This window comes from Myotis yumanensis, unplaced genomic scaffold (genome assembly GCF_028538775.1).
Source record: "Myotis yumanensis isolate MYYU_CA2020_CCGP unplaced genomic scaffold, mMyoYum1.0.hap1 SCAF_7, whole genome shotgun sequence".
NCBI classification, from domain to species: Eukaryota; Metazoa; Chordata; class Mammalia; order Chiroptera; family Vespertilionidae; genus Myotis; species Myotis yumanensis.
Genome location: NW_027223758.1, coordinates 29421480 through 29448088, shown reverse-complemented (window position 1 = coordinate 29448088; position 26609 = coordinate 29421480). Strand labels below are relative to the sequence as shown.

The 26609-nt window shown below is 49.6% G+C and overlaps 1 protein-coding gene across 1 annotated transcript in view; it reads right to left on the bottom strand.

The window, feature by feature from the left end:
- RASSF2 (Ras association domain family member 2) overlaps positions 1 to 26337 on the bottom strand; it is a 36029-nt gene extending 9692 nt beyond the window's left edge. Inside the window, exons 1-5 of the mRNA XM_070419957.1 lie at positions 26053 to 26337; positions 7470 to 7560; positions 5419 to 5494; positions 2835 to 2986; positions 205 to 293 (exon numbers count right to left, since the gene is read on the bottom strand). Of these exons, the coding sequence (XP_070276058.1) occupies positions 205 to 293; positions 2835 to 2986; positions 5419 to 5494; positions 7470 to 7528 (376 nt within the window). The 5' untranslated portion in view covers positions 7529 to 7560; positions 26053 to 26337. The remainder of the gene's footprint in view (positions 1 to 204; positions 294 to 2834; positions 2987 to 5418; positions 5495 to 7469; positions 7561 to 26052) is intronic.
- Positions 26338 to 26609: the final 272 nt, after the last annotated feature.

The following is a 26609-nucleotide window of genomic DNA, read 5'->3' as shown; positions in this document are numbered from 1 at the left end:
TGCAAAGAATATCTCAGGAGGATGCCTTGAAGTTGCTTCTATGGAGGGAACCACATAGAAACCTTTTCATTCTTTTTAATATTTCTGAATCTTGATCCATGTGGACTTTATTTATTCAAAAAGTAAATAACAGTTTACAGCATCTATCAAATCGGTCTTCACACGGCTGGCCCCAAACTGGAGGCTCCTCCCACCATAAGGTACCTGTGGGGCTTGACACCTGGTCACTCTCAGCTGAAGCATCCACCTCTGTGATCTGAATGTCGGGCATGGTGATGGGCTTCAGGACGGTGCTGGGGGCAGAAAACAAACAAAGAGAGGCTGCTTCAGCCCCTGTGGGGAGATGCCCCAAACCCACCCCACCCACACCTGCACGGGGGGCACTTTGCTTGTGCCGGGCTGGGGACCAACACACATCAGGTGATAAAGGATTTGGGTGGGCTGTGCTGAGTGTGCCATGAGGCTGGCCCAGCTCCAGGCTGAGCACTGGGTGGGGCGGGGGAAGTATGAAGGGAGAAGACGCTCATTCCCAGCAGCTGCAGCAACATAAACACCCAATTCGTCAAGCGTAGGGTGGGGAACGGCAAAGAACAAAATCCATGTGTTCCCTGGGCTGAGTTTCTAAGAAGGTGCAGGTTCTATAGCTTATCTGGAAATCCCCAATAATGGTCATTCGTTTCTCAGACAAGATTCCAGTTCTGATCCACTGCTGTTCGAGGAGTAACTCAGAAACTGCTTCTGGCATCTAAACGGAACGGAAAGTAACAGGCTGGCTGCCACGGGTTGGGGTGGCTCTGGAAAGGGCACTAGTGACAGTGTTCTCGGGGTTGCAGGGACTGAGCGGTGCTCGTGAGCCAAACTGGAGAAAGGGCCACAAGCAGGCAGTCTGAGCTGAGACCTGGTATTGCCATAACTGGCAAATAACTCCTCAAAGCCAAAAGGACAATGGGAGCAGCTCCAAGAAACATAACTCAAATCAACAGAGGATTTCGCCAGAAAGAAGAATATTTAACAACTAGTAGCCCTGCGCACAAATCCGTGTGCCAGTAGCTCACTGCCGCCCTCCTGTAGCTCTCTGCCTGCTGCCTCGCCCTCCTGTAGCTCCGCCCCCCCATTGGCTTGCTGCCCTGCCCCCTCCTGTATCTCTCTGCCGCCTGCTTGTAGCTCACCCCACCCTCCTGCTGATCCGTGATCCGGTCGTTACTCGGTCGGTCGTTACGTAACGATCATTTTCATATTACATCTTTATTATATAGGATTAGGATAATCCCATGGACAGAAGAGCATGGTCTCCCTGGGACCCAGTAGACAGATAGGACTCATGTTCAGGGAATGATCGTTTTAAGGGAAGACAATTAAAACTGAAAATCTACCCTAGCCGACGTGGCTCAGTGGTTGAACATCGACCAATGAACCAGGAGTTTACAGTTCAATTCCCGTCAGATGTCTGTCTGTGTCTGTCTGTCTCTCTCTCTCTCTCTCTCTCTCTCTCTCTCTCTCTCTCTCTCTCGGTCCAGGCACCCGCTTTATCACAGCAGGCATCTGGGGTAACATTATTTCCACTCCTGAGAACTCTCTCACAGTAGTTGCAGGATTCAAGAACCAACCAGCACCAGCTTGATGCCACGGGGAAGAGAAAAAGGAACAAATGTGGGGAGAGAAGGACCCGTGAGCAGGCCCAGCCAAAGGCCACGTGGTCCAATGGAATTTCAAAAATCATCTCACTCAGGGAACAGAACGTAACCTAGTCTGGGGGTCAGGATAGGGCTGTGGAAAGGGGTTGGCCCACTGGAAACCAAGCACCGTAGACGTTCTGCATGCAAAGCAGAGTCTGAAACCAGCAAAATCAGAGCCATGACCAGCCACCCCAGCATCTGATGGGATAGGCAGGCTTTCCTCCTTGAATTCCCTTGGAAAACAACCAGGTCCGCTCCAGGGCTTGGTCACAATGTGGGTTCCTCTCAATTTTAGAGAAAGATCGCATTGGCTGTGGAGTTTAACAAAATGTTCAAGGTGGCCAACAGAGAGGGCTTGGTTCTCATTTAAAATATAAAAAAAAACACATCACTGTGGTTTTGGCCGAGAGGTTGGCACGCTCCACCCACGCTCTGGCCAGAAGGCAGTCAGCATCAGCAAGTTTCAAGATGGCACAAGGCTAGTCACTTGACCCTGAAAACTGAAGTCCCAGAAAGACAGTAAGGAGGGTGTGCCTTCCCAGAACCCTCAGCTTCTCCTTTGGTGGTGAAGGGAGGGGAGGAACAGGCGTGGTCTTTGCAGACCTTCCAGTGGGGGCTCCGAAGAGAGGACCTCCCAGGAGACTGACCATCATGCCACCACCCACCTCTCTTGGCTGCCTCGAACAGGGTCTGACATTCACTTCCTCACCCACATCCTCCCAAGACACGGAAAGCCCTAAATATCTCCAGAGCAGGGTCTCTCTCTGAGGTGGTTCCCGTGGGGAGGCTGTGGGGCCCCAGTTGTCCTATCAGACATCTGCAGGCTGGGCCTGGCTGGCCGCTACCAACACCTCTCAGAGGCTCTGGAATTCTCTATGAGGGAGGACACATTGCTCACCCAGGCTTTGGTACGTCCCTCTGACTCAGCATCTCCCCTCCTCACTCTGACTGTCACTCAGTAATTGTGGTGACAGGTTACATGGAAGCCTGATCACACCCACACCTGCCCCTTTCTCCTTATCCCAGAGCAGAGCAGGTGGGCAATGGAGGAGGTAGGAATAGGAGCGGGGGTCAAGGCTGGCTGGAAGCAGGTGGCATCTACCTGCTCAAGCACACACAGAACCCCCAGACATCCCAGTCCCATCCCTCCTCACTCACCCCTGAGCCCCCAAGTTACAGCCAGAGTGCCAGGAGGAAGAAGAGGGAGGAGGGCGAATGCGCTCGTTGTCATCCTGCATCTGCAGACGGATGGGCCGGCGCAGCCCCCAGGAGATGTTCAGCAGCCCCTCCACGATGAACTCATCTTCTTCCTGCCACAAAGCAATTGGTGCGGTGAGTCCAGCAGAAAAGCCCTGGGGAAGCCAGCATCACGCTGTGGGGCAACGGACAGGATCCTGGCGGGGTCCTGGCTGGGTGCACGTGAGTTATATTCACACCCCAGCTCCCAGCCTCTCTCCACTCTAAACCACCCTGAGGGGGACCTGGCAGGTCAGCACACAAGTTGCCTCGAGATTCAAGTACACATGTGCAAATTGTAAGAACGGAGTGTGTTGGGGTTTTTTTTTTAATACTAATGACTTTAAAGAAAGAAGAATACATCTCTTAAAGTAAATGAGACTAGCCTTGCTAACAGAATTAGCTTTTTCCCCCTTCCCCCACTATGGAAAAAAATGATGTCTTAAGCTACAACATATATTTAGCAATCTGACCTACTGGTTGAAGGAGATTTAAAGTAACATTTCCCCAAGTTTATTCTACAGAATACACAGAACACCTAGCAGAATACAGAATCCTCTAGCACAGCGATTCACAACCTGTGGGTCGCAACCCCTTTGGGGGTCGAACGACCCTTTCACAAGGGTCGCCTAAGACCATCCTGCATATCAGATATTTACATTACGATTCATAACAGTAGCAACATTACAGTTATGAAGTAGCAACGAAAATAATTTTATGGTTGGGTCACAACATGAGGAACTGTATTTAAAGGGCCAGAAGGTTGAGAACCACTGCTCTAGCAGATCAACTGTTACCTTTAAAAGGGTGTCACGTGATCATGTGTTGGGAGATGCTGTTAATCATAATTCTTAACAGCAGAACTTCCCAGAGCCTATAATAACCTTACAGGCTAGATTGTGACTATGCAAGAGGTAGATAAATCTTGCAAGAATTCCAAATTTATACTCAAGGGTTGTTCACTAATAAGTTAAATGTGAAAGCATTCTAAGGGTATTTGCATGATCCGGAGAAATGGATTTCACTTATGACCATGAAACTCTTTAATTACCAAGCATTTTGGGAATTTATTCTATAGGACACACCCCGAAAAAGCTGTTTAAGGACTAAAATCTTGTTAATGGCCCAACCACTAAATAGTAGAAGCTTTGAGGTCAGTGCCTAAAAGGGTCAGGCCTTGTCTCCAAGTCGCAGAAAAATCTATTTTGGGCAGGGCCCACAGATGTCAGACCCGAGCCATGGACACATCTTCAGGACAAGCCCCCTGGGTGAAAATGATACCTGTCCAGGGGACAACTAACCTGAGCCCCAGCATCATCCTTAGACAGGGAGAGGGAATAAAAGAATGTAGAACCCTGGCCGGTTTTGCTCAGTGGATGGAGCATCGGCCTGTGGATTGAAGGGTCCCAGGTTCGATTCCGGTCAAGGGCACATGCCCAGTTTTCGGGCTCAATCCCCAGTAGGGGGGCGGGGTGCAGGAGGCAACCGATCAATGATTCTCTCTCATCATTGGTGTTTCTCTCTCTCTCTCTCTCTCTCTCTCTCTCTCTCTCTCTCTCTTCTCTCTCTCTCCCTCCCTCCCTCCCTCTTCCTTCCTCTCTGAAATCAATAAAAATATATATTTTTTAAAAAAGAATGTAGAAGAGCTGAGCAACTTTAGGACATTTGTGGGTCTTGGGGAGAAAGGCTTTATTTAAGTACAAGCGACATATATGGCCTTCTAAATGGTCTATGCTGGCATCATTGCTTTACGTTACATTCCTATAAGACAGAATTTAACCCACAGTAGGGCTTTGTCTAAGTAGAATTATTTGAGGGACACAGAGAAGGCCACTGCGTCCACATCCCATCCCCAACCAGCCTGCCTTAGTGGCTGAAATTCTACCAACTGCTATCTTTTTCTATGGATTAAATCACCCTGGCTTGATAACCTGAAAATGTATTTAGAAGGGTATTACACATACCTTCTTATCAGTCAAGAACACTTGAGTATAAATTACTCTGCCAGGCTCCTGTATAACTCACCACCTATCTGATAACAGGTTTTACAGAAATGGATACAAGAGGAGTAAGCTTAGATGCAGGATGGCGGCTGGGGAGAGACAGGTGGATAACAAGTGGCTTTCCAAGCAGACACCTAGGAAGGCTGCTGCAGTTCTGGAGAAGGCGAAGGGTACCACCCAGAGCTTAGATGATGTACCCGGGTTGCTGCCACGTAAGACGTGGGCCAAAATGTGTAAACATAGAGGACTGGGAAGTACCTGAATTGCCCCAAAGGCAGAAGTCTGCTTGGAAGCCATCTGAAAGGGTCATTTCATAAAAGCCTCCCTTTGGAGGATTCCCCCCAGTCAGGCTGGTACTAGCCCTAAATGAGAGGCCGTTCACTGTGGCAGGAGTGACAGGGACCCAGGACATAGGGCCCCTCAGACCCAGGACACGTTGAGACAAAGACTGGGCTGGCCCACCAGAGAAGGAGCCGCACAGGCCTTCCCCGGGGCCTCCTCACCTCACGGTGTCGGAGCTGCAAATTCTGGCCTTCATAGTACAGGTTGTAGGTCTTCAGATGCAGGAGAAGCTCATTCCTTAGGCGAAAAAATACAAGAGGTAAAACAGTCGTAGCTGAAGCCACTTATAATGCAGTTGTTCCCTCTTTTTCTCACCTCTAACCTGGCCTCGTTCACCCTAGTCTGGGTGCTTGTCCACACGTGTGTGTACACACACACACACACACACACACACACACACAGAGTCTACCACCACCCCCATCGCCATCTTCCCCCAGGATTAAGATCAATAGTAAACACCACCTAGAACAGACTGAACGTAAGGAGCAACTCTAGAAAACCAAGGCGGGCCTTGTCTGCTGGTGGAGGTGGGCAGCTCTGACGCTGCTCTTCAAAGCCCAGTAAATGAGCTCACAGACAGGCCTCCTGCCTCTCAGCCTTTCCTCCCTCGTACATGCTGGGCGTTAGGAGAGGACAATCGCTGGAGGCTTTTCTCGTGAGACTCAGGAACTTCTGGGCTTTTGAGAATGCTTCATAGACACGGACTTATGCTTCATGGACATGACCTGTGTTTAAAAACTTACAAGCTCCCATCCACAGTGAATGGATGAATAAAGGCAGCTACAGTCACACAACAGAATATTAGATGGCAATGAGAATGTGAATAAACTACACATGACATAGATGAATCTCACAGATATTATGCTGAGTAAAAGCCAGGCACAAAAGAGCACATATTGTACGATTCCATTTATATAAAGTTTGAAATGGGTATTAGAATTCGGGATAGTGGTTCACCTTAGGGAGCAGTGACTAGAAGTGGGCATGAGAGGGTTTCTGGGCCCTGGCAATATTCTATTCTAGGTGCTTTTCATTTATTTAAAAAATGTTTTTTAACCTACAAGCCTGTTACCAGGCTTTCTTAGCTGCTAAATACTGATTTCCAGGTGTTCCACCTGGGACCCAGCTCTACTGAGCCTGGGAGAGAGAGGGCTTCATCCCTCTGTGATCAGGGTGAGCCCGCATCAAACCTAAGAATAGTCTGATTGAGTTTTGTCTAAAAATGCATGGTAGTGCATGAGGGCTGGGAGGGAGGGAAGCTTGAGGAGGCTGCTAGTTGCTTTTGTCTATTCTCAGACAAGGGGCAATGGAGCCATTCAATGGGGATATTTGGGGCCATGCCAGAGATCAAAGCTGGCTGGGAATTCTAAGAAGCTCTTGACAAGCTAAGTCCAGATAAATTGGAGTAATTCTACACAAGCCTAAATGAATTAGTGAAAAATGTGACTCCAAACAACCTAAACCAAAAAACTGTTGGTACTTTTGAACACACAGATCTGAAACTAGGATGCAAAATTACTGGTCAGTAGAAGTCCCTGGGGAAATCCTTCAGCGTAGCGATAGGAATGATCCATTATCTCTCACAACATGTGTCTGTAGATGGCCAAGGGTGTCTTAAAAAATTAGTACAATTTGAACTCAGAAAAATTAAACATTTAATTAAGATCGAGAGCTTCCAGGATGTGTAAATCCCTGTGTTGGATATAAATATATAACCTGAAACTTATAATTCAAAAAAGCCCATTTTGGCTCAGCCCCGTCACATTAGCAAAAAGCTGAGTTCAGGAGATTTTATTGCCTATAAAGCAATAACACTGTCTTCTCCTTTTCAGGGGAACTTGTGATTTAGCCAGAACCGCAGCAGTATAGGGACACAACTCAGCTGGGACTCCCCCGGGAGACACCACAGACAGGACAGTAAGCAGCCACTGCTGACTCCTCCTCCTGGGAGCCCTCCAGGACACCATCTCTTCTGAGTTTTCAAAGGTGCCATATCTTAAAGATCCCCCCTTAGTTCACTCTCTATGGCCAGACTCTGGGGACGTGTTATCTAGAGCAGCAGCCTTGCTGATGCCTTTACTAGTCCACAGTCAGCTACTTACTTAGCTCTTTCTCACACATAAGGGCCTCAGCTCTCTCATGTACAGAGGAGGCACCTCTGCCAGTGGCTTCCATCCACATGGGGACACAACACGACAGCAAAAAGACTTACTTGGAAATGTATTTATCTTTTCCACATGGGACGAGGGAAGTCTGGTGACTGTAGTCCATTCTTCTTTCCTCTTTTCATCAGAAGGAGAGACCTGTATTTGAAAGGAGAAGCAGAGGTTAGAGTTAGGTTGTGTCCTTAGGAATAAGCAGAAGTTGGGCCAGGGGACCAGGGGCACGTGGCTCTCTGTCCCCCTTCTAGACCCACAGCGTGGGCAGCCCATAGGTGACCCAGGGCTAGTGAGATGCCACACTGCCGGCTGCTGCCTCTGCTTGCCACAGCCTCTGAGAGAAAAAACGCCCAAAGGAAAGATGACCACCGTGGACAGCTCCAGAACGAGTGCCCTAGCCACAGAGAATGTTGACACCCAACTTGGTCCCAAGGTCAACCAGTGAGTCTTCCCTGAAGAGACCTCCAAACACAGAATAGAGATTCATCTGACAGGAAGGCTCAGATTCTACTAAAGATTGGTAAACCACCTAAAAATGCCCAAACAGAGCTAAGGGCAAAAAATCGCAGCGTACACATCTATAATCACCACTAAAATATGATACTGTGAAGGCAAATGAATTACCTGGGAAAATGACAATACATTATGAAAACACATGCTACACAACTATGAGTCTAGTTTTGTTTAAAATATATGTAAGCAAGGGGGATAATGAGGGGGAATAGGAGATATCTGTAATACTATCAATAATAAAAACGTGTTTTAAATATATATATATATATACTAGTATGTAAGCATAAAATATTAATATATATACATTTACTTGAATAAATATATATTCAGATTTCAATTATATATATGCAGTCAGGCCTCAATGTCATCGATTGGTTCTATAACTTTAAGCAAAACGATGTATAATGACACAATTTTACCATAGGCTAGTTGATATAAACAAGAGTTAAGTTCCTAAGGCATTTCATCAACATTATAATGAAATGCCATAGAATGAAATGACATTAATCAAATGAAAGATTAAAATCATATTATCATCTCAATAGATGCCAAAAAAAAAAGACATTTGACAAAATCCAACATCCTTTCATGATAAAAATTACAACATATTCAGTATATAAAGAATGTACTTCAGCATAATAAAGGCCACATATGACAAGCCCACAGCTAACATCATACTCAACGATGAAAACTGAAAGCTTTTTTTCTAAGAACAGGAACAAGATAAGGGTACCCACTCTCACCGTCCTATTCAACATAGTACTGGAAGTCCTTGCCAGAGCAATCAGGCAAGAAAAATTTTTAAAAAGGTATCTAAATCAGTAAGGAAGAAGCAAAATTGTCTCTGTTTGTAGATAAGATGATCTTACATTAAAGACTCCACCAAAAAAACTGTTAGAATTAATCAATGAATTCAGTAAAGTTGCAGCACACAAAATCAACATACAAAAATCAGTTGCGTATCTATACACTAACAACAAACTATCTGAAAAGGAATAAAGAAAACAATTCCATTTATAATAGCATCAGAAATAATAAAATACTTAGGAATAAATTTAAGCAAGGAGTTGAAATATCTGCACACTTAAACTTATATGACTTCGATGAAAGAAATTGAATAAGACTAAAATAAAAGATATCCCATGCTCATGGATCAGAAGAACAGTGTTAAAATGTCAATATTACCCAAAGCTATCTCTAGATCCAATACAATCTCTATCAAAATTCCAATGGCATCTTTCACAGAAATAAAATAAGATATACTAAAATTTGTATGGAACCACAAAAGACTTCAAATAGGCAAAGCAATCCTGCCAAAGACGAACAGAGCTGGAGGCATCAAACTTCCTGATTTCAAACTATACTGCAAAGGTCTTGAGAAGGCTAAGTGGCTAATTCCAATGTAACCCTGATGTTTGGGGGGGGGGGGGGGGGGGGCCTAGCAATCTGAATCTGTGCCAATAATCTAATGTACATTCTTGATAACCTATAATTAAATCACTGCCCCTTTCTCCACAATCTGGTCTTGCAAGGCCTGTTACCTAAACGCTCACATTTTACAGAGGCCATAAACCATGAACCCCCGGAAGGGGTTATCAACACTGGCACCAGGCCAGGCCCTTAGATATGATGTGAAGGCCCCCATCCCAACACACGGGGCTTTTTGCAAAGCCCGCGAAAGGTCCAGAAGTCTGATCCATATTTGGGGGACAAAGAAGCCAAAGGGTAAGAAGAGCTTCCACCATATTGGTTTGCTCAGACTTGGGAGGCAACTCCTCTGAGACCGCCGGCGTAATAAAGCTGTGTAACTCCATTTCTCTAAGCGTCGCTTGGGTTTCTTTGGTCTTCTACAACAGTCTAGTAACCAAAACAGTATGATACTGGCACACAGACCAATGAAACAAAATTAAGAGCTCAGAAATAAACCCACGCATATACAGTCAACTAATATTTGACCAGGGAGCCAAGAATACTTGGTGAGGAAACAACAGTCTCTTCAATAAATATTGGGGAAAGCTCGAAACTCACCTGCAAAAGAATGAAATTGGACCCTTATCTTACACCACTTACAAAAAATAATTTGAAATCGATTAGACTTACATGTAAAACCTAAAATTGTAAAAATTCTAGAAAATAAAAACAGAGAAAAAGCTTCTGGACATTGATCTTGGCAAAAATCTTTTTTGGATATGATACTAAAAGCACAAGCAGAAATAATTGAGGCTACATCAAACTAAAAAGCAAAGGAAACAATCAGCAAAATGAAAAGGCAACCTACAGAACAGGAGAAAATATCTGCACATCATGTATCTGGTAAATGACTAATATCCAAAATATATAAGGAACTCATATAACTTAATAGCAAAAAATATGAATAATCCAATTTAAAAATGGCTAAAGGGCTTGAATAGACATGTCTCCAGAGAGCACATACAGATGGCCAATAGACACGTGGAAAGATGCTCAACATCATTCATCATGAGGAAAATGCAAATTAAAACCACAATGAGATATGACCTCACACCTGTCAAAATGGCCATCATCAAAAAATCAGCAAACAACAAGTGTAGGTGAGGATGTAGAGAAAAGCGAACCCTCATGCACCATTGGTGGGATTATAAATTGGTGCAGCCACCATGGAAAACACTACGGAAGTTCCTCAAAAAATTAAAAACAGAGCTGCTAGATGACCCAGAAATTCTACTTCTGGGTATTTATCTGGAAAAAACAAACAAACATAAAAACAAACAGATACAGAAACAAACTAGATGTCCATCAATAGGTGAATGGATTAAAAAAGATAAGATATAGCCTGGCTAGTGTTGCTCAGTGGTTGAATGTCAGCCCATGAACCAAGAGGTCACCGGTTCAATTCCCGGTCAGGGCACATGCTCAGGTTGCAGGCTCAATCCCCAGTAGGGGGTGTGCAGGAGGCAGCTGGTCGATGTTTCTCTCTCACTGATGTTTCTATCTCTCTCTCCCTCTCCCTTCCTCTCTCTCTAAAAATCATAAAAACATACAAAAAAAGATGATACATATAATGGAAAATTACTCATTAATAAAAAATAATGAAATCTTGCTATTTGCAGCAACATTAATGAACCTACAGGGTATTATGCTAAGTGAAATAAATCAGACAAAGACAAATACCATATGATTTCACTTCTAAATGGAATCTAAAAAATTAAGCGAATAAATGAAACAAAACAGAAACAGAGCCATAGATATAGAGAACAAGCTGATGGTTGCCAAAGGGGAAGAACGTGTCGGGGTGGGGGAAAAAACAAAACCCAGAAGGCATAATAAAAACATAATTGATACCAATCTGTAAAAATTTTAAATTTCTGTTTAAAAAAATGTTTTCCCTACCCAAAGTCAAAAGGCAAATGACAAATTGGGAGAAAATATTTACAAAACGTGACAAAAGGCTAATGTCCTTTGTGGAGAGTGGCTACAGTGTTTGGACACGTTCAAGCCTTGGACCAGGGGTCCTCAAACTACGGCCCACGGACCACATGCAAATACAAATATTGTATTTGTTCCCGTTTTTTTTACTTCAAAATAAGATATGTGCAGTGTACATAGGAATTTGTTCATAGGTTTTTTTTTAAACTATAGTCCGGCCCTCCAACGGTCTGAGGGACAGTGAACTGGCCCCCTGTTTAAAAAGTTTGAGGACCCCTGCCTTGGACTAAGGAGAGGGCACAGTTCTCTCAGTGCCACGTGCAAGTCCCAGCTTGGAGGGCAGGGCCCTCCCAGCACAATTATAGCCAACAGCTAGAGTTGTAAGTTTGAACCTATGGTCCGAACACATGGCTCCACGTGTCTGAGTGATGTGAGCTCGATAGAGTTCAGGTGCATGTAGTTGAGTAGGATCGAAACCCACGAGAATGTTGTAAACATCTTGACCACGCCCTTACTTTGCCTCATGGAATCCAGCTATAAAATAAAGATATGGCCTGTGGGCGCTGGCGCTGTCTCTCCATCAGAGAAGCAGCGTCCCACCGAGACCCAGCTTTCTTCTCTTGTCTATCTTTTCTCCATCCTTCACTGCCCCTACTCGGGCTCACCCTTGGCCGTGCTGGCGCGGCACAGTCCTTACTACGTACAGGGCTTTAATAAATCAGAAAGAAAAAGATTCTACACTCAGTAAAAATTGGTCCAAGGACATGAACAGACAATTCGAAGAGAAATAAACACAAATAGTTAATAAACTATGAAATCTTTCTCATCACTTTACTTTTACCTACCAAGTGATATGAAGCAAACAGCAAATCATAACATACTAGATATATTATAATCTAGTATTAGAATAATTTTAGTTAAAATTATTCAATTAGCCCTTCAGAGTCATAGCTGCATTGCAATGTAGTCATGTCCTGGGGCCTGCAGGCCTGCCTGCAAAGCAAGTTTCAGAAGGTACGTATAATCCGCTTAAGATAACAGGAAAACATACACTGTGAAGCATGGAATGCAAAGCTCTGTTCTTTTCCTACTGTTCTTAGGATAATGTCACTGACTCACAACCCCAAGATGTGTTCTCTCCCACAGTCAAGTAGACCCAGACAGGATGCCCCCAGGGGTTGAAAACAATCAGGTTGCTGAAGCTTGAGTAAGAACTGACCAATCAACACAGCCCAGGACCCTGAGCCCCTCGCTCATGGTTTCTGTTCTGTGAAAGCCCTTGTCTGTAAAGCATTAAGGAGCTTGGGTTTTTCCAGCACAAACTACCCGGTCTCCCCATTGCAGCGCTATACAGTCACCGCCACTCTCTTTCTCTGCACCCGGTGTCAGCGCAACTGGCTATCTGCAGCGCCCGGTGGACAAACTCTTTTCTCGGTTACAGATATAAATCAAGTAGTCATGAGGCCAAGATGCAGGAATTCTCCAAGACTTTTGGTCACTCAATCTGTCAGGTGATCCTACCAAGGCCATCACTATAAATCCGACCTATAGGCTCATGTTGCCCAATCTTTACCTCAAGCTGGACTCCTCCCCACCTTTTTTCTTGGTACTTTTACATTCCTTGGGTTAAAAGTGTTAGGAAAATACTTACATCGCCTACCACGTTGTCGAACTGAAATTACAGGTAACTGATTATAGGACCCAACCGCGCCCCTCCTTGGTCTGCCTCAGGGACAACATCTGTGTCTCCCCCCAACAAACTTTCCAGCCATCACCACAAATCACTGGTTATTCCAGCCAGCTGGGGGGTGGAGGGGACAGAAAAAGTAAAGCCAGCTAAATTTACAGACACTTTAAGGCCAGCACAGCAGCAGAGCTGACAAAAGGCCGGAAATTCAGAGTTCAGTCCGAGACTCCTTAACAGAGCATTGTTTCTCACGTAAGGAAGGGCCAGAGGAAAACCATTGATGGGCTGGAATGTGGAGGACACTTCCTCCGAGGTGCCTGCCAGTATCTGCAGCCTTCAAGAGAGGGATTCGCTCAGCTGGCTGTTGCAACTCTGTTATTACTAAGAATTTAAGGCCCCATCCTGGCTGGTGTGGCTCATTGGTTAGAGGGTCAGCCTGCACATGGAAGGGTCTGGGGTTTGATTCCCAGTCAAGTCTCTCTCACATCAATGTTTCTCTTTCTCTTTCTCTCTCCTTCCCTCCCTCTCCCTCTCCTATTTCCCTTCCTTCCACTCTCTCTAAAAATCAGTGGGAAAATATTTTCAAGGTGAGGATTAACAACAACAACAAAAGTTTTTAAGAAAGAATTTATGGCCCCTACCTGGACGCCAAAATGCCTTGTAAGAATCATTTACAAGAGCCAAGGTGGGACGGGAGCCTCCCAGGACCTAATCCTGTTGGAGACACATTGGGGCCACCGACCAGTCAGTCTCTGGCATTGACGACATGCCCCGGCAGAATATTCCAGGTTCTCCTCAGCTCCGTTAAAGGCCTGGGCGATGCCATCCAGCCTGTCCGTGGAACCTCATATGTCCCATGTGGAGGCCCATCCATACTTGCTGCCTGCTTCAAAGACAACCCGGAGGTAAGACCCTCCCTAAGATTCAAGAGAAGGCCTTGACAAAGGGAAGATTCCTAAGCCATTGAGTATGATGACATCCCAGCCACAGAGAACTTTCTGGGCCTGCGTTTCACCCGCCGTGAGTGTGCCCACGCTCCTCCTCAGACCCGAGCACCCTCACATGTTTTCTGGACCCTGATCCAAAACCCAGCTCTTCCCACAAACTGACCCCACTGCCCCTGAGCTGTGAGGGGGGCAGGAGGGGTAGGGACAGGAGCTCACCCTTCAGCCTGTCCTTCCTCCCAGCACTTCCCGCACAGAAACCATCCTCTGGTGTTTCTCTTCCCTCCTGGACCTGGAGCCTCCTCTCTCTGGACCCCCAGCTGCCACAGAGCCTCTCCGGCAAATATTCTCATTATCATTATTTTTTCGAGGGAGGGAGTGGGTTCAGCAGCCAGCCCAAGGAAAACCTAGAAGCACAGCCCGAAATGAGGGTTCCTGTGCACGTGACTACTGAGGAAATGCTTTCAGGAGAACCCATTAAGGGAGCGAGGGAAGCAGGACCGGGAGTGACGTGGGCCCAGCTGGAGTCCAGCCACAGCCTGATCCCATGGGAGCTGCAGGGTGTGAATAACTGCACAGTTGTCCCACCTTGAGACAAGGAGGCCAGGCCTTTGTATCCAGTGCCAGTCAGTCACCGACTCCAGGCCAGCCCTCGGAGGACGGGCTGAGCAACCAGGCATTTCCCTGCAAGAGCAGTCCTCAGGACTAGGGAGCAGCTAAGCCCACCCCCCCCACCCCCCCCCCACACACACACACACGCCCCTTAGTCAACACCCACAACATGCGGTAGATACAGGGGATCCTGGTGGGCACCCGCATCAGCCACTACCTGCCCTATGTCTGGGCTTGAAGCAGCTCCTGGCTTTGTCACCTTCTCCCACACGCCCTCAGGCTGGGAGGAAAGAGCTGCCCACACAGGATAGCCAGGTGCAGCGAGGGGCTGAGCTGTGGGAACGAGGAATAGACTTGCCCAAGCTCTGGACCAGTCAAAACCCTGAAGTTATTGCAGGAAGGATCCCTTCCTCTTCCTTCTCACAGACCTACCTCCCACCCACAGGTGCTTCCAGCCTCCCACTCAGGGCCTCCCAGATAAATGGAAGTCACCAGCTCAGCTTCCTGTGAAGAGGGCAAACATCAAATCTCAAGAAACGCAAGCAGGTGGGGAAAGCCATCCAAAACTCGCTTCAAAAAAATGATAACAAATAAATAAAACAAAACTTGCTCCAAAGAGTAGACGCTCCTCTGTTCCTAGCTCTTGGTTCCTCCAAGCTCCAGTGCCCTCACTCCCACTCTGCCAGGGAGCCCCGAAAACACAAGGCGATTGATCGGGTATTGGAGCATCCCTGGGACTCGGGCTAATCGCTATACAGTTCCAGCCCAGAGACAAAGTGGCTCTCAGCTCACTTATCTGGAAAGTCCCCAGGGGGAAGGAAGGGCAGGGAGGGGACACAAATGCAGAACAGAAAGGTAGGCAAACCCTGGCAGGAAAGTCCAGGGTGAGATGAAGAACCACCCCCCACCCGCCTTGGTGGGGTTTTTTGGTTTTTTTTTTGTCTCCTAAACTGTCTTCCTGGTTGTATAGCAGGAGCCCCGGCCCCTCCTCACTCCCACCTGAGCTCCCAGAGTAGGATGGAAGGTGGGGGACAACAGCTAGTTTATAGGACACAGGCAATTTCCGCGTCTAAGAAAGTATAGCTAGGAAAAGGGCCAGGCGGGGGAGGAGGGTGATTTCCACAGAAAATACCGGGGGCCACCCCACAGGACCACCCCTGAGCAGTGAGAGGGCTGCACACTTGGCAGGGCCTCCGCTGAAACCTAACGGGGGGCGGGGGGGGGGGGGGGGGCGACGAGCAGCAGCTGACCTTGAGACACCACAGGAGGTCCTCTTTAGACTCCCCAGGTCAGAGGGTGGGGCTGGGGGAGGCAGGATGGTGATTTAAAATACCCACGTCCAGGCTGTAACATCAGACGCTCTGGGTGGGGCCCAGGGTGAGCATTTTAAAAGCCTCCCCAGGTCCTGCCAATGTACAACCGGGGCTGAGAACCAGCGTGAAATCTGACAGGAACAGAGACCGAGGACACCAACACCCGCCTCTCAAAGCAGCTTTTCGAGAGTGGAGAGGACAGAATTTCCTAAAAGCAAACTGAGTGTGGCCTTTAGCGCCCCCCCTCCCCCATAACTAATATTCCGAAGGGGTAAGGGGACAACGCTGAGCCCCCAGAGGGCCAGTGTATGCAGGCGCAGAGCCAACCCAAAGGGCCCGTCACGCAAAGCCAGGCACCACACCACAGAGGCCGGGAAGCCAGGAAGCCAGCCCCGGGCCCAGATGCAAAGGAAATGCTCGCTGGAGACTTCCCCTTTTGGGGCCTTCCCCACCTCTCCTCTGAACTCCGCCTTGCCCTCCGGGGACAATCTATATCTCCTGGGTTGGACAAGCACTTTATCGGACACAGCGCTTCGTGCTACAGGGTTAAAGACCGCCCCAGTCGGTCTCCTGAGGACTCTGCTTTGCAGCCAAGCAGCTTTGACGGAGATAGTGCTGGCCCCTCTGCACTTCGGCCCGCTGCTATCGGGGCAGGAAGAAATGTAGATGGCAAACAGGAAACCCCAGCCCTGTTGCCACACGAGGAATGAGACTTGAGCTGTGGCCTGGGGCCCTGCCAAGATCTAGATATTACAAGAGATTCCACCTCCCGATTCCCGAACACGAGCCTGTCCTGGACCTGGGCAAAATTCGGGCTGCCTTGGAAAGAAACAGGATGCAATTTTGCCTCCTGCCTGCCTGAGTTATTCAATTAAAAGCCCACTTATTGGCCAGGCCCATGTCCTCTCTGGGACCTGCCCACCCCACTGATCCCTGAACCTCCCTTCCTGAAATGTACCTCCATCCTCTTTCCCACCCCGGGGGCGGCCAGGCCCCCTGTGGTCCACCCACACAGCTCTCCCAAGCACTCTGCTCAGGAAAGGGTCTAAGTATCAAACACCACCAGGGGGAAAGTTAAGGTCAAGTGTGCTAGTGCATGAACTGCACTTTCTCAGCTTTACTGTGACTGTGAATAAAAGGCTTTGCCCTCCCCGCCTCAAAGAATGTCAAGCATCATACAAGAAGGAAGGGAAAGGCATATGGGAGAAGGTGGCTTGCCCTGCCTGACAAGAGAGGCACTTACCTGAAGGCAGGTAGAAAAGAGAACTAGCAGACTAGTTGCAGGAGGCCTGGACACCTGTTCCCCATAAATCAGGAGCAGAGCAATCACAGTGTTATTATTGTGCTCATAATAAGACGACACATGTGAATAACAGGTAGCTACCATAAATGCCAGCCTACTGCAGGCTCTTACCTGCTCCGACTCACTTCATCCCCACAACCACCCCAGGAAGAAAGACGGAAATCCCAACATCTGGATAGATGTTTAGAAAGAAGCCCAAAGGCCCATAGCCTCACATCAGAGAATCGGGGTGTTGGAGTGAGACCAAAAAAAGGCATAAAGGAAGTAAAAACTCCAGACAGAAAAAGCTGTGTGTGTGTATGTGAATGTATACTATGGATCTGTGAGAGTGTGTGTATGGAGTGTATATGCACGCGTGTGTGTGTGTGTGTGTGTGCGCACGCGCGCGCGCAACTTAGATTCTGGCTCAGAGAAACCAAAGAAATAGATAGCTAACTCTCTCATGATATCTCCAGACCCCCGGGGAAGAGCATGGTCACATCAGCCTCTCTAAAGCAGCACCCACATCCCCTTCCACCAGAGGGGCCCAGCCAGGACGCACCCCTCATGGGCTAAAAGCCAACAGAGTGTGAAATTCCGTGCGACTGAGAGGAAGTCATGGGAAGTTGGTGGAGGTGACACTGGCCCTAATGAGGCAAATAAGATGAAGCATTCCTTGACCTGCATCTCGCAAGACGGAGGGCCTTTTTACAGGGTAGTTTCGTGTCCTAACTCAGGAAGAAGGGCACATTAAGCTCTTCTCCAGTCCAGTAATTACAGGATTTAAGTGGAGACCCATGTGATCGGGGCCTGTATCACCCCAGGTGCTCAGAGCCCCAACTGGCTGGCTGTGGGTTAGCCTCTCAGCTCTGCAGGGACCTGCGACCTCTCCGGGCAGGTGAGGAGGGGCACCTCCTGTTCCCCATTTCCGACCAGCACAGGTTTCTCGGGCCACACTTCCTGTTTACTGAGCTCTTTCTCTAAGACTCATCTCTGACCTCACATCCCCTTCCTCAGGGAACCCCAGCACTGCTTCCTTTTTTGGTGCTATAGGCTGACACCAAGATCTTCGGGTTTCCCCTCCCTGCTACCTGGGGCCAGAATTGGAACCCAACAGCCAGGACCACTGGCCTCCTCCAGCCTAGAAGGGAGGTTCCTTGCACTTGGGCAGCAGTCAGGGGGGGGGGGGAGCGGGGGGGCGGGGGGGGGGAGTGGAGGCAGGGTTCCCAGTTCTGAGCCCTCCCCTGGGCAGCCACTGGGGGGCATCTTACATCCGCTCCCCTTTAACCTCGTGTATTCCCTACAACTGCATACAGCAGGTCCCTCACACAGATCTCTTGCCCCTCAAATTGCCAGGACAGAGGGCACGTCCTGGGGTTTTCCAGAACATTTCCAGGAGATGGAGGGGAAGTTTTTCACAAAACCACATTCACACTCTCCCCTGCTGCCTTGTCCCCAGCTGACTAACCCTGACAGAAAACCAGCACCACAAAAAAGCAGAACTTCTCCTCAAAATGGCCTTCAGAAGCCTCTCTTTACATTTGTAAACTCTTTGCATTTCCCCAACTTCCTGGGAGTGAAAGAGCAGCCTCCTAGTGGGCAGACAGGAAACAGGCAGAGCCAGGCACCAGGTAAAGAAAGCCCTGGAGAGCCCAGCGGTACGTGTCCCTCCCAGACCTACAAACTCTCCTCAACTCAGTGGAAGCCTCGAAGGCCCTCACGGGAGCTCCCGCAATGAAGAAGGTAGAGCATTCCCCACAGAACTAGTTGTCCCAGAGCAAAGCCATCTGACCCACCCCTGTGACCCCTGAACAGATCCATGAACTGGTTTCCTGGTTCTGGGTCCAGACGTTTCCCAACCTCCTCTCACCTCAGACAGGACTAAAGCGTACACACCTCCTCCCCTGCCTCCCCGCCTCCCCCCACCCCACTGCACCTTGTGTCTGACTGCCCTGTCACACACACAACCCAGCACACGCACAAGAGAGCGATCCTTGCCCCAGATGTCCATATGAGCGGCTGTGAGATGTGTATGAGCTTTAGGAAGACAGCAGCCATTATCTGAGGCTACCACCCATCTCCCCGGAGTTCTGGGGACCTCCCGGACTCTAGCAGCGGACAGCGGACCCTGACTGTGCACAAACATCCAGCAGCCGTATCCACAGCCACCATGTGGATACTTAGCAGAGTTTTGAAACACACAAATAGAAATAGAAAGGTTGACGTCTCGTTCACAATCTTTAAGGAAGATGGTTTTCACCTTGTTTGGACCTCACTCACTGCAGGAGAGCCGTGAACCCCAAGCACAACTTCTCTATCCCCCACCCCCCCACCCCCCGACCCCCGCCCCGCCCCACACACATACAAAAACCCTGGGATGATGAGGCATTCAGCAGCAGTAACATTTTGCCAAACATCATTTCAGAGGTGTGCCGCGCCAGCATGGCCAAGGGTGAACCTGAGTGGGGGCGGCTGAAAGGCTTAGAAAAGACAGACAAGAGAATGAAAGCCGGGTCTCAGTGGGAGGCTGCTTCCCTGAGAGACAGCACCAACGCCCACAAGCCGTGTCTTTATTTTATAGACGGGTTCCACGAGGCAAAGTAAGGGTGTGACCAAGATGTTTACAACATTCTTCTGGGTTTCAATCCTACTCAACTACATGCACCTGAACTCTACCAAGCCCACATCACTCAGGCACGTGGGGCCATGTGTTCGGACCATAGGTTCAAGCTTACAACTACAGCTGTTGGCTATAATTGTGCTGGGAGGGCCCTGCCCTCCAAGCTGGGACTTGCACGTGGCAATGAGAGGACTGTGCCCTCTCATCAGTCCAAGGCTTGAACCTGTCCAAACACTGTAGCGGCTCCCCACACAGAGGCAACATAAATGGATGACATGATATATTTTATAAAAATAGCATACTGTTTAGGAACCATCTCTTTAGAAATATATATTTCCCATGTTAATATATATACTTCTTTTGTCCTATACGTTCTGTAGCCACGCAGTATTCCAAAGCACATAGATATACCGTAATTAACAAGTTTACTATGATTGGCCATCTAGTCTCCATTTTTATTCTGGTGGTTATTATTATAAAGAATGCTACAAAGGACATCGCTGTGCACGTATTGTTCTGCACTTGTCCAATTGAATCCTTAGGGTAAGAATTCCTACAGGTGGAACTGTTGAGTCCAAGACTCCCTTGGGAGGACTGTCAACAAAAAACTGAAGCAGGGATGTTGAATTCTGTCATATAAAAGTCCATTTCTCCATGTGGGCATTTCTTGGATTCCACTTGGGCGTCTATGACATTGCATAGTGGTTCAGGGAAGTAGGGACTGCCTTTTCCCTGAGAAATCATCTCTCTGCTCTGTCCCCATTGGGCTTCCTCTGGGGACACACCATGCCTGTGTGATGAAGTGACACTGGTACACAAGGAAGGTGGAATTTTACTGGGTTAATGCCTACCGAATTCCCTGGGCCAGCAGAAAAAGACTATAGCAAAACCTAGGATGGCCCAGTGCTGGGTGCCCCACAGTGGGCAACACACGTGTGGACACGTGAAAGGTTTTCTTTTGTGAAAGGTTTTGTTCTTATGTGGACAAAGGAAAAATGCAATGGACCCTTCCTAAAGAGACCAAAGGCTAAAAGGGACTTGTGGAATCATCTAACCCCGTGCCCTGAAGATAGGGAAACTGAAAAACTCATAGCATAAACATTCCAGTAATCTTTCAATGAACCAAGAAATGTCACACACAGTGAATCAGCCAGTTCAGGGCAGCGTTGAACATACTCCCAATTTTTTTTAATCCTCACTTGAGGATATGTTTTGGGTTTTAAAAATTGATTTTAGAGAGAGAGGAAAGGGGTGGGGGATGAGAAACATCCATCGACTGCCTTCCGCACACACTCTGACTGGGAATCAAATCCATAACCTAGGTATGTGCCCTGCCCGGGGAATGGATCCCAAAACCATTTTGGTGTATGGGACGACGTTCCAACCAATTGAGCCACCCGGCCAGGGCTGAACATACTCCAAATTTTGACGCCTAGTACAATTCTTATCCTCCTCACCCTGTGTACGAAACTGGAAATCAAGATCTTAGATCAGCCCAGCCAGTGTGGCTCAGTGGTTGAGCATCAACCTATGAACCAGAAGGTCACGTTTTGATTCCCAGTCAGGGCACATGCCTGGGTTTCCGGCTCGTGTTGAGGGGTGCAGGAGGCAGCCAATCAATGATTCCCTCATTAATGATGTTTCTATCTCTCTCTCCCTCTCTCTTCCTCTCTGAAATCAATGAAAATATGTATTTAAAAAAAAAAGATCTGAGGTCATATCCCAGCTCACACATGACCAGACGTGTGCTGAGGTTGACTCCTACCGGCTCTCCAGTGCTGATGGAGCACATCTCATCCCAACTCAGTGTTGAGCGATGCCATGTTAGTAGCTTGAAATCTGCCATGTGGGTAAATTTACATTACAGAAACCAGCAAAAGCCACAAAACGGGCTTATTCACCTCCCTGCAGAGCCAAACATTCCTCAGCACATCACAGGTCACAATCTAGATGTGAAAACCATGAGCAGTTGACCTGGGTTCCTCACCTAACCTAAGGACAGCATTATAATTCCCCATGGTCCATTATAATTTTCACTCCCAAATCCACCACAGCCCCTTTGGTACTAATCAATGCGCCAGTAAATATTTGCCTGAATGCTTGCGGTCTGCCAGGCCCCGGGCTGAGCTCACAGCACCATATCCCTGTGAGACAGTTATCAGTTCTGTCTTACAGTTGGGGAACCTGAAACTCTAGAGACTCCCAATGACTTTTTAATAGCGGACTAAAGCCTCTCTTAGGGTGGTATTCCCCAGATGTTGACCCTAAGATAAGGGTTCAAGGGCCAGTGGAAGGCAGTGAGAAAGTGCACAGGGAAGGGAAGGCAGCCAATGGAGGGAGCCAGTTACCTGTGAGCCAGCAGACAACATGTCCCGAAGTTACCCCAACCAAGAGGGGAGGGAGCTGGAGTGTTTATGCACCTTCTCCCATCAGTCATTGCTCGAGGCCAAAGGAACCTGGGAAGGGTGCTGACATTGCTCAATGCCACGCAGCTAGGAAATGGACAAATACAATTCAACTCCAAATTCAACACTGTTTTCATTACTCTTGAAGAAATGAGCCATTAATCAAACAAACACTCAAATGAGTGCCACTTATGGGTAAACTTGCTGGTGAAGTATACTTACTTTGTCCAAGCACTTTGGTGTGGACATGTCCAAGGAAAGCACAAGGTATCTTTTTACCAATTTCTATCAGTGGAATAGAAAAGCCCTTCTAACTTCCTTTGCTCTTCCCTCGGGAACAGGCCAAATGCCCTTCCCCACCCCCTTCTCCTTGTGAGAGGCTGCCCTCTGAGGTTCAGCCACAATTGCCTTGGGCAGGAGTCCTGAGCCAAGCTGTCATCATCCCAGCAGCTGCATCAACCTGTGATTACAGGCTTAGTCTGCCATCCGAGGGATGACCAACAATGACCCCCTAGTCCCCCAGCCAGTCGAGGCTGAAGACTGTCCCTGTTTTCTGTGTCCTGCTTTCCCTCTGCCTCCTGCCCCATCCCCACCCCTCAACGTCCTTCATGGGAACCCACAAGCAGGCCAGATAAATAAAACCACAATCATGGGTCTGTGGGACCATAACCCATCTTAAGATTTATTTTAAATTCTTCTGGAGAGGCAGGGAGGTGTTTAAATAGGACAGTGTGTCATTGGGGTAAATCACTGGACCATATTGTGACCGGTGCGGGGAGAGGACCGCTGCCCTGGTTTTACAAAACCCAGCTGTAGCAGTTCTCAGCAACTACGGATACAGACAGAGACTGGGGGTCTTGTTCCATTCCAACTGCACAGCGGAGACCTGCCCAGTGTTTCACTCAGAGGAGAGGAGAAGGAAACGTGGGCAAGTCCCGGAGCTGCTCTTAGAACACCCAGTTCGAATCCCCTTCTCTCCATGGGGTTCTCTGGCAATCTGGTCCTGATTCTACACCCCACCTCCCAGTGAGCACACGTCCTGCCAAAGTACCCTAGACAGGACGAAAAGCAATGATCAGGCCGAGGTCCTCTGGTGACAGGACCCCTTTCTGGCAAGGTCCAGAGTCCAGCCCTTGGCACCCCGCAGAGATGCCAGGATGTGTGCTCCTGGGCATCTCTCTAGCCCACTCTCTCAGCCGTTCCTAAGCCAGTGGTTCTCAACCTTCCTAATGCCGCAACCCTTTAAATCAGGTCCTCATGTTGTGGTGACCCCCAACCATAAAATTATTTTCGTTGCTACTTCATAACTGTAATTTTGCTAGTTATGAATCGTAATGTAAATATCTGATATGCAGGATGTATTTTCATTGTTACAAATTGAACATAATGAAAGCATAGTGATTAATCACAAAAACAATATGTAATTATATATGTGTTTTCCGATGGTCTTAGGCGACCCCTGTGAAAGGGTCATTCGACCCCCACAGGGGGCGCGACCCACAGGTTGAGAACCGCTGTCCTAAGCAGTTTACACACAGAAGGCAGACACAAATCTTGGCTCCAGGGGCACCAGGAAAATAGACTGAGAAATCCAAGCAAAACCAGCAGATGACTGAAAAGTCCCAAGTTAGGCCAGTGCATCAGAGAGTTGAGGAGGACTGAGGGATCAAAAACAAGGTGTAGGGTCACCTCCCACTCCCAAGATAACACAAACTGGAGAGAAGGCCTGAACCCCCCAAACAGAAGCCAGGCAGAAAAGCAGAGAGGTGAGTTATGGAGCCCCCAGGGCAGGGGGAGCCCACCCTCAGGAAGGTGGGGTGCTGCCAGCTAGAGATGCAGCAGGTGCAGGTACTGCATATGCCCTGGCCCACTCAGCCTGGTGGAGAAGGTACACCCCACCTTCCCTAGGAGGAGGGCATGACTGGGGGCCCCAGATCCCCTGACCTCCTCTCAGCCAGGCTCCCCAAAGGTGCCCCTCATCATTCTAACAGATTCACCAGCATAAAAATGAAGCCAGAGGGGCATGGGATATGTGTAGGCTGCACTACAACAATTATCCGATCTCCCCAAATACTCCACCTCTGCTCTCCCATCTTCTGAAGCAGGAGCAGGAGTTACCCCCAGCCTCTCCAGCACAGAGAGCCCCAACCTGTACCAGCCCAGACTCCCAGGTGCCCCGCAGGCTGCTTGCTATGCCTCCTTCTCCCAGAGCAAGAACTATTCTCTTTCCAAAATACCCCACCTCTCTGAGCTCAACCATCATTTGAGGCCCTCCCTGTTCTATCTACCCCCCCTCCCCCCACCTCCAGGTTCCCTGCCCCAGCTCCTCGGCATCAGCTGGCCTGTCTAGAGGAGAAAGCACAGCTGGTGCGCAGACTCATGGCCTCACTCCAGGGTCTCTGTTCCCCAATGGGCACCTCCCACGCCAACTCCACACTTTGTCCCGAGGACACTGCAATTTGGACACAAGCTAAAAAGAAAGAACTCTCCTCAAACAACGCGATAAATATGTCTCAGTCAAGAGAAGTGTCTTGAATTTTTCAGACCCTCCCCCCCCCCCTCCTGCAGAAAAAGTTCCCGGTAGGTAAATATGAACTGATAAGTACCATCATTCCAACCCCAGATTCCTCATCCAGATAATCTGGAAAGAAGGCTCCTGGCTCTGGCTGAGGCAGCTGCTCAAAACAATCATTGTTTCTAATTCTTTCCTCCCATTGTACCAAGATCAACTGTGGCAGGAACTGAGTCCCGCTCCAGGGCAAATTGTTACCGGTCAGCTCACTGGTTCAGACGTTCATTCATTACATGTAAGGGACTCACTATAAGCCTGGCCGGCTCTGGACACAGCCTCTGGCCTCTCGAACACGTTCTAGGGCCCAGATTCCGGCCACCTGGGAATGAATGCGCATGGCACCCGGAGAAACCGCCTGCTCAGTTCCTCCTGTCACGAAGGTGCAAAGGTGCTGCGAACCTCCCAGGCCCCACAGAGCGCCCTGGGGCAAGAGGGGGACCCTGGGCCTCCCAGGCCCGGCCACTGCGCCGCGCGGCTGTCCCCGGTTCCTCCCAGTTTAGAAGCTGAATGCAAAGCAGGGGCTCGAAATGCAGAAGTGGCCGCGTCCGCCCAAGGCACCTGCCTCTCTCGGGCGCCGAGGACGAAAAGCTTGAGGTCCCCTAGACCTCAAGCACTAGCTCCGGAGGCGGGCGGGAGACCGCAGAGGGGAAGTGCCCCCGAGGGACCAGGGGGCCCCTGAGCACCCTGAGCCCTTGTGGAGGCAGAGGGAGCCCGGGGGAGGGGGGACGGGCTGGAACCCGCCTCCGAGGAACGAACTGTCCATTGGGCCGGGAAGGAGAGGACCGGATTGGAGTCGGGGCGCTCACCAGGGTTGTGGGGGCCTCCCCTGCCTGCACCTGCCGCCCTGCCCCACCTCGCCAGGGAGTCGCCGGGACCCCGGGGACGGGGCGGAGGAGCCTTCCAGCCGCCGCCCAGGTTGCGGAGAGAAGGAAGGACCCCCGGGCTCGGGGCGGGAGGACGAACTTGGAGCCACAACTTTCTCCGGCCGGAAGGCAGGTCGGCTGGGGTTCCACGCCTACGCAGTCCCTGGGGAGTCCACACCCCCAGAAACCCCACGGGAACCCCCAACGGTTGGGGCAGGAGGGAGGAGACCGGGGGGGCAGGCGAGGAGAGAGGGGCTGACCTGGACCCGGCCGTGCGGGGGGAAACTTTCGGGGAGGCGGAGACTGGCAGGGGAGAGAGGACCGCGGGGACCCCGCGCCCGGCGTCCCGCGTGCTGCGTCCGGAGCCTGGCCCCCGCGCCCCGAGCCCCGCGCCCCCGCGCCCCGCGCCCAGAGCCTTGCCTGCGTTCCGAGCCCGCAGCATCGCGCGCGCCGCGGAGACCGTGGGTTGGAAGCGGGGTGCCGCGGCAGGGGGGGCTGCTCCAGCCTGCGCCTGGGTCAGCCTTCAGCGGGTTCGGATCAAATCCGGCGGGGAAGGGCAGGGCTGGCGACCGCCACGAGATTGGGGGTCGGACGCCCCGCCCTCCTCGCTCCCTCTCCGCCCCTCCTCGCCCTCTGCCCGCCCCTAAGCCTTTATCTTCCCCTATCCGGTGTGATCATCCTCCCTCCACTTCTTTCCTGAGCTCTCCATCTCTCCCCCACACTCCTCTCCCCTCGCCTTTCTTCCTCTCCTGCTCTCCCGCCTTCCCCCTCCCCCCCTTCCCCTCCCCCAGGGGGGCGGAGCCTCTCCCCCTCCCTCCCAGACAATGGGGTGGCTGAGCGTCCCCTCCATCCCTGCCTTTGAGTCAGAGCTGGGACTGTCAGTGCCTCTTCCGGGCTCTGGGGGGGGCGGGGAGTGGGGAGCGGGGGGGGTGGTGAGTGTGTGAGGGGGTGGTGAGTGTGCGAGGGCGGGGAGGATG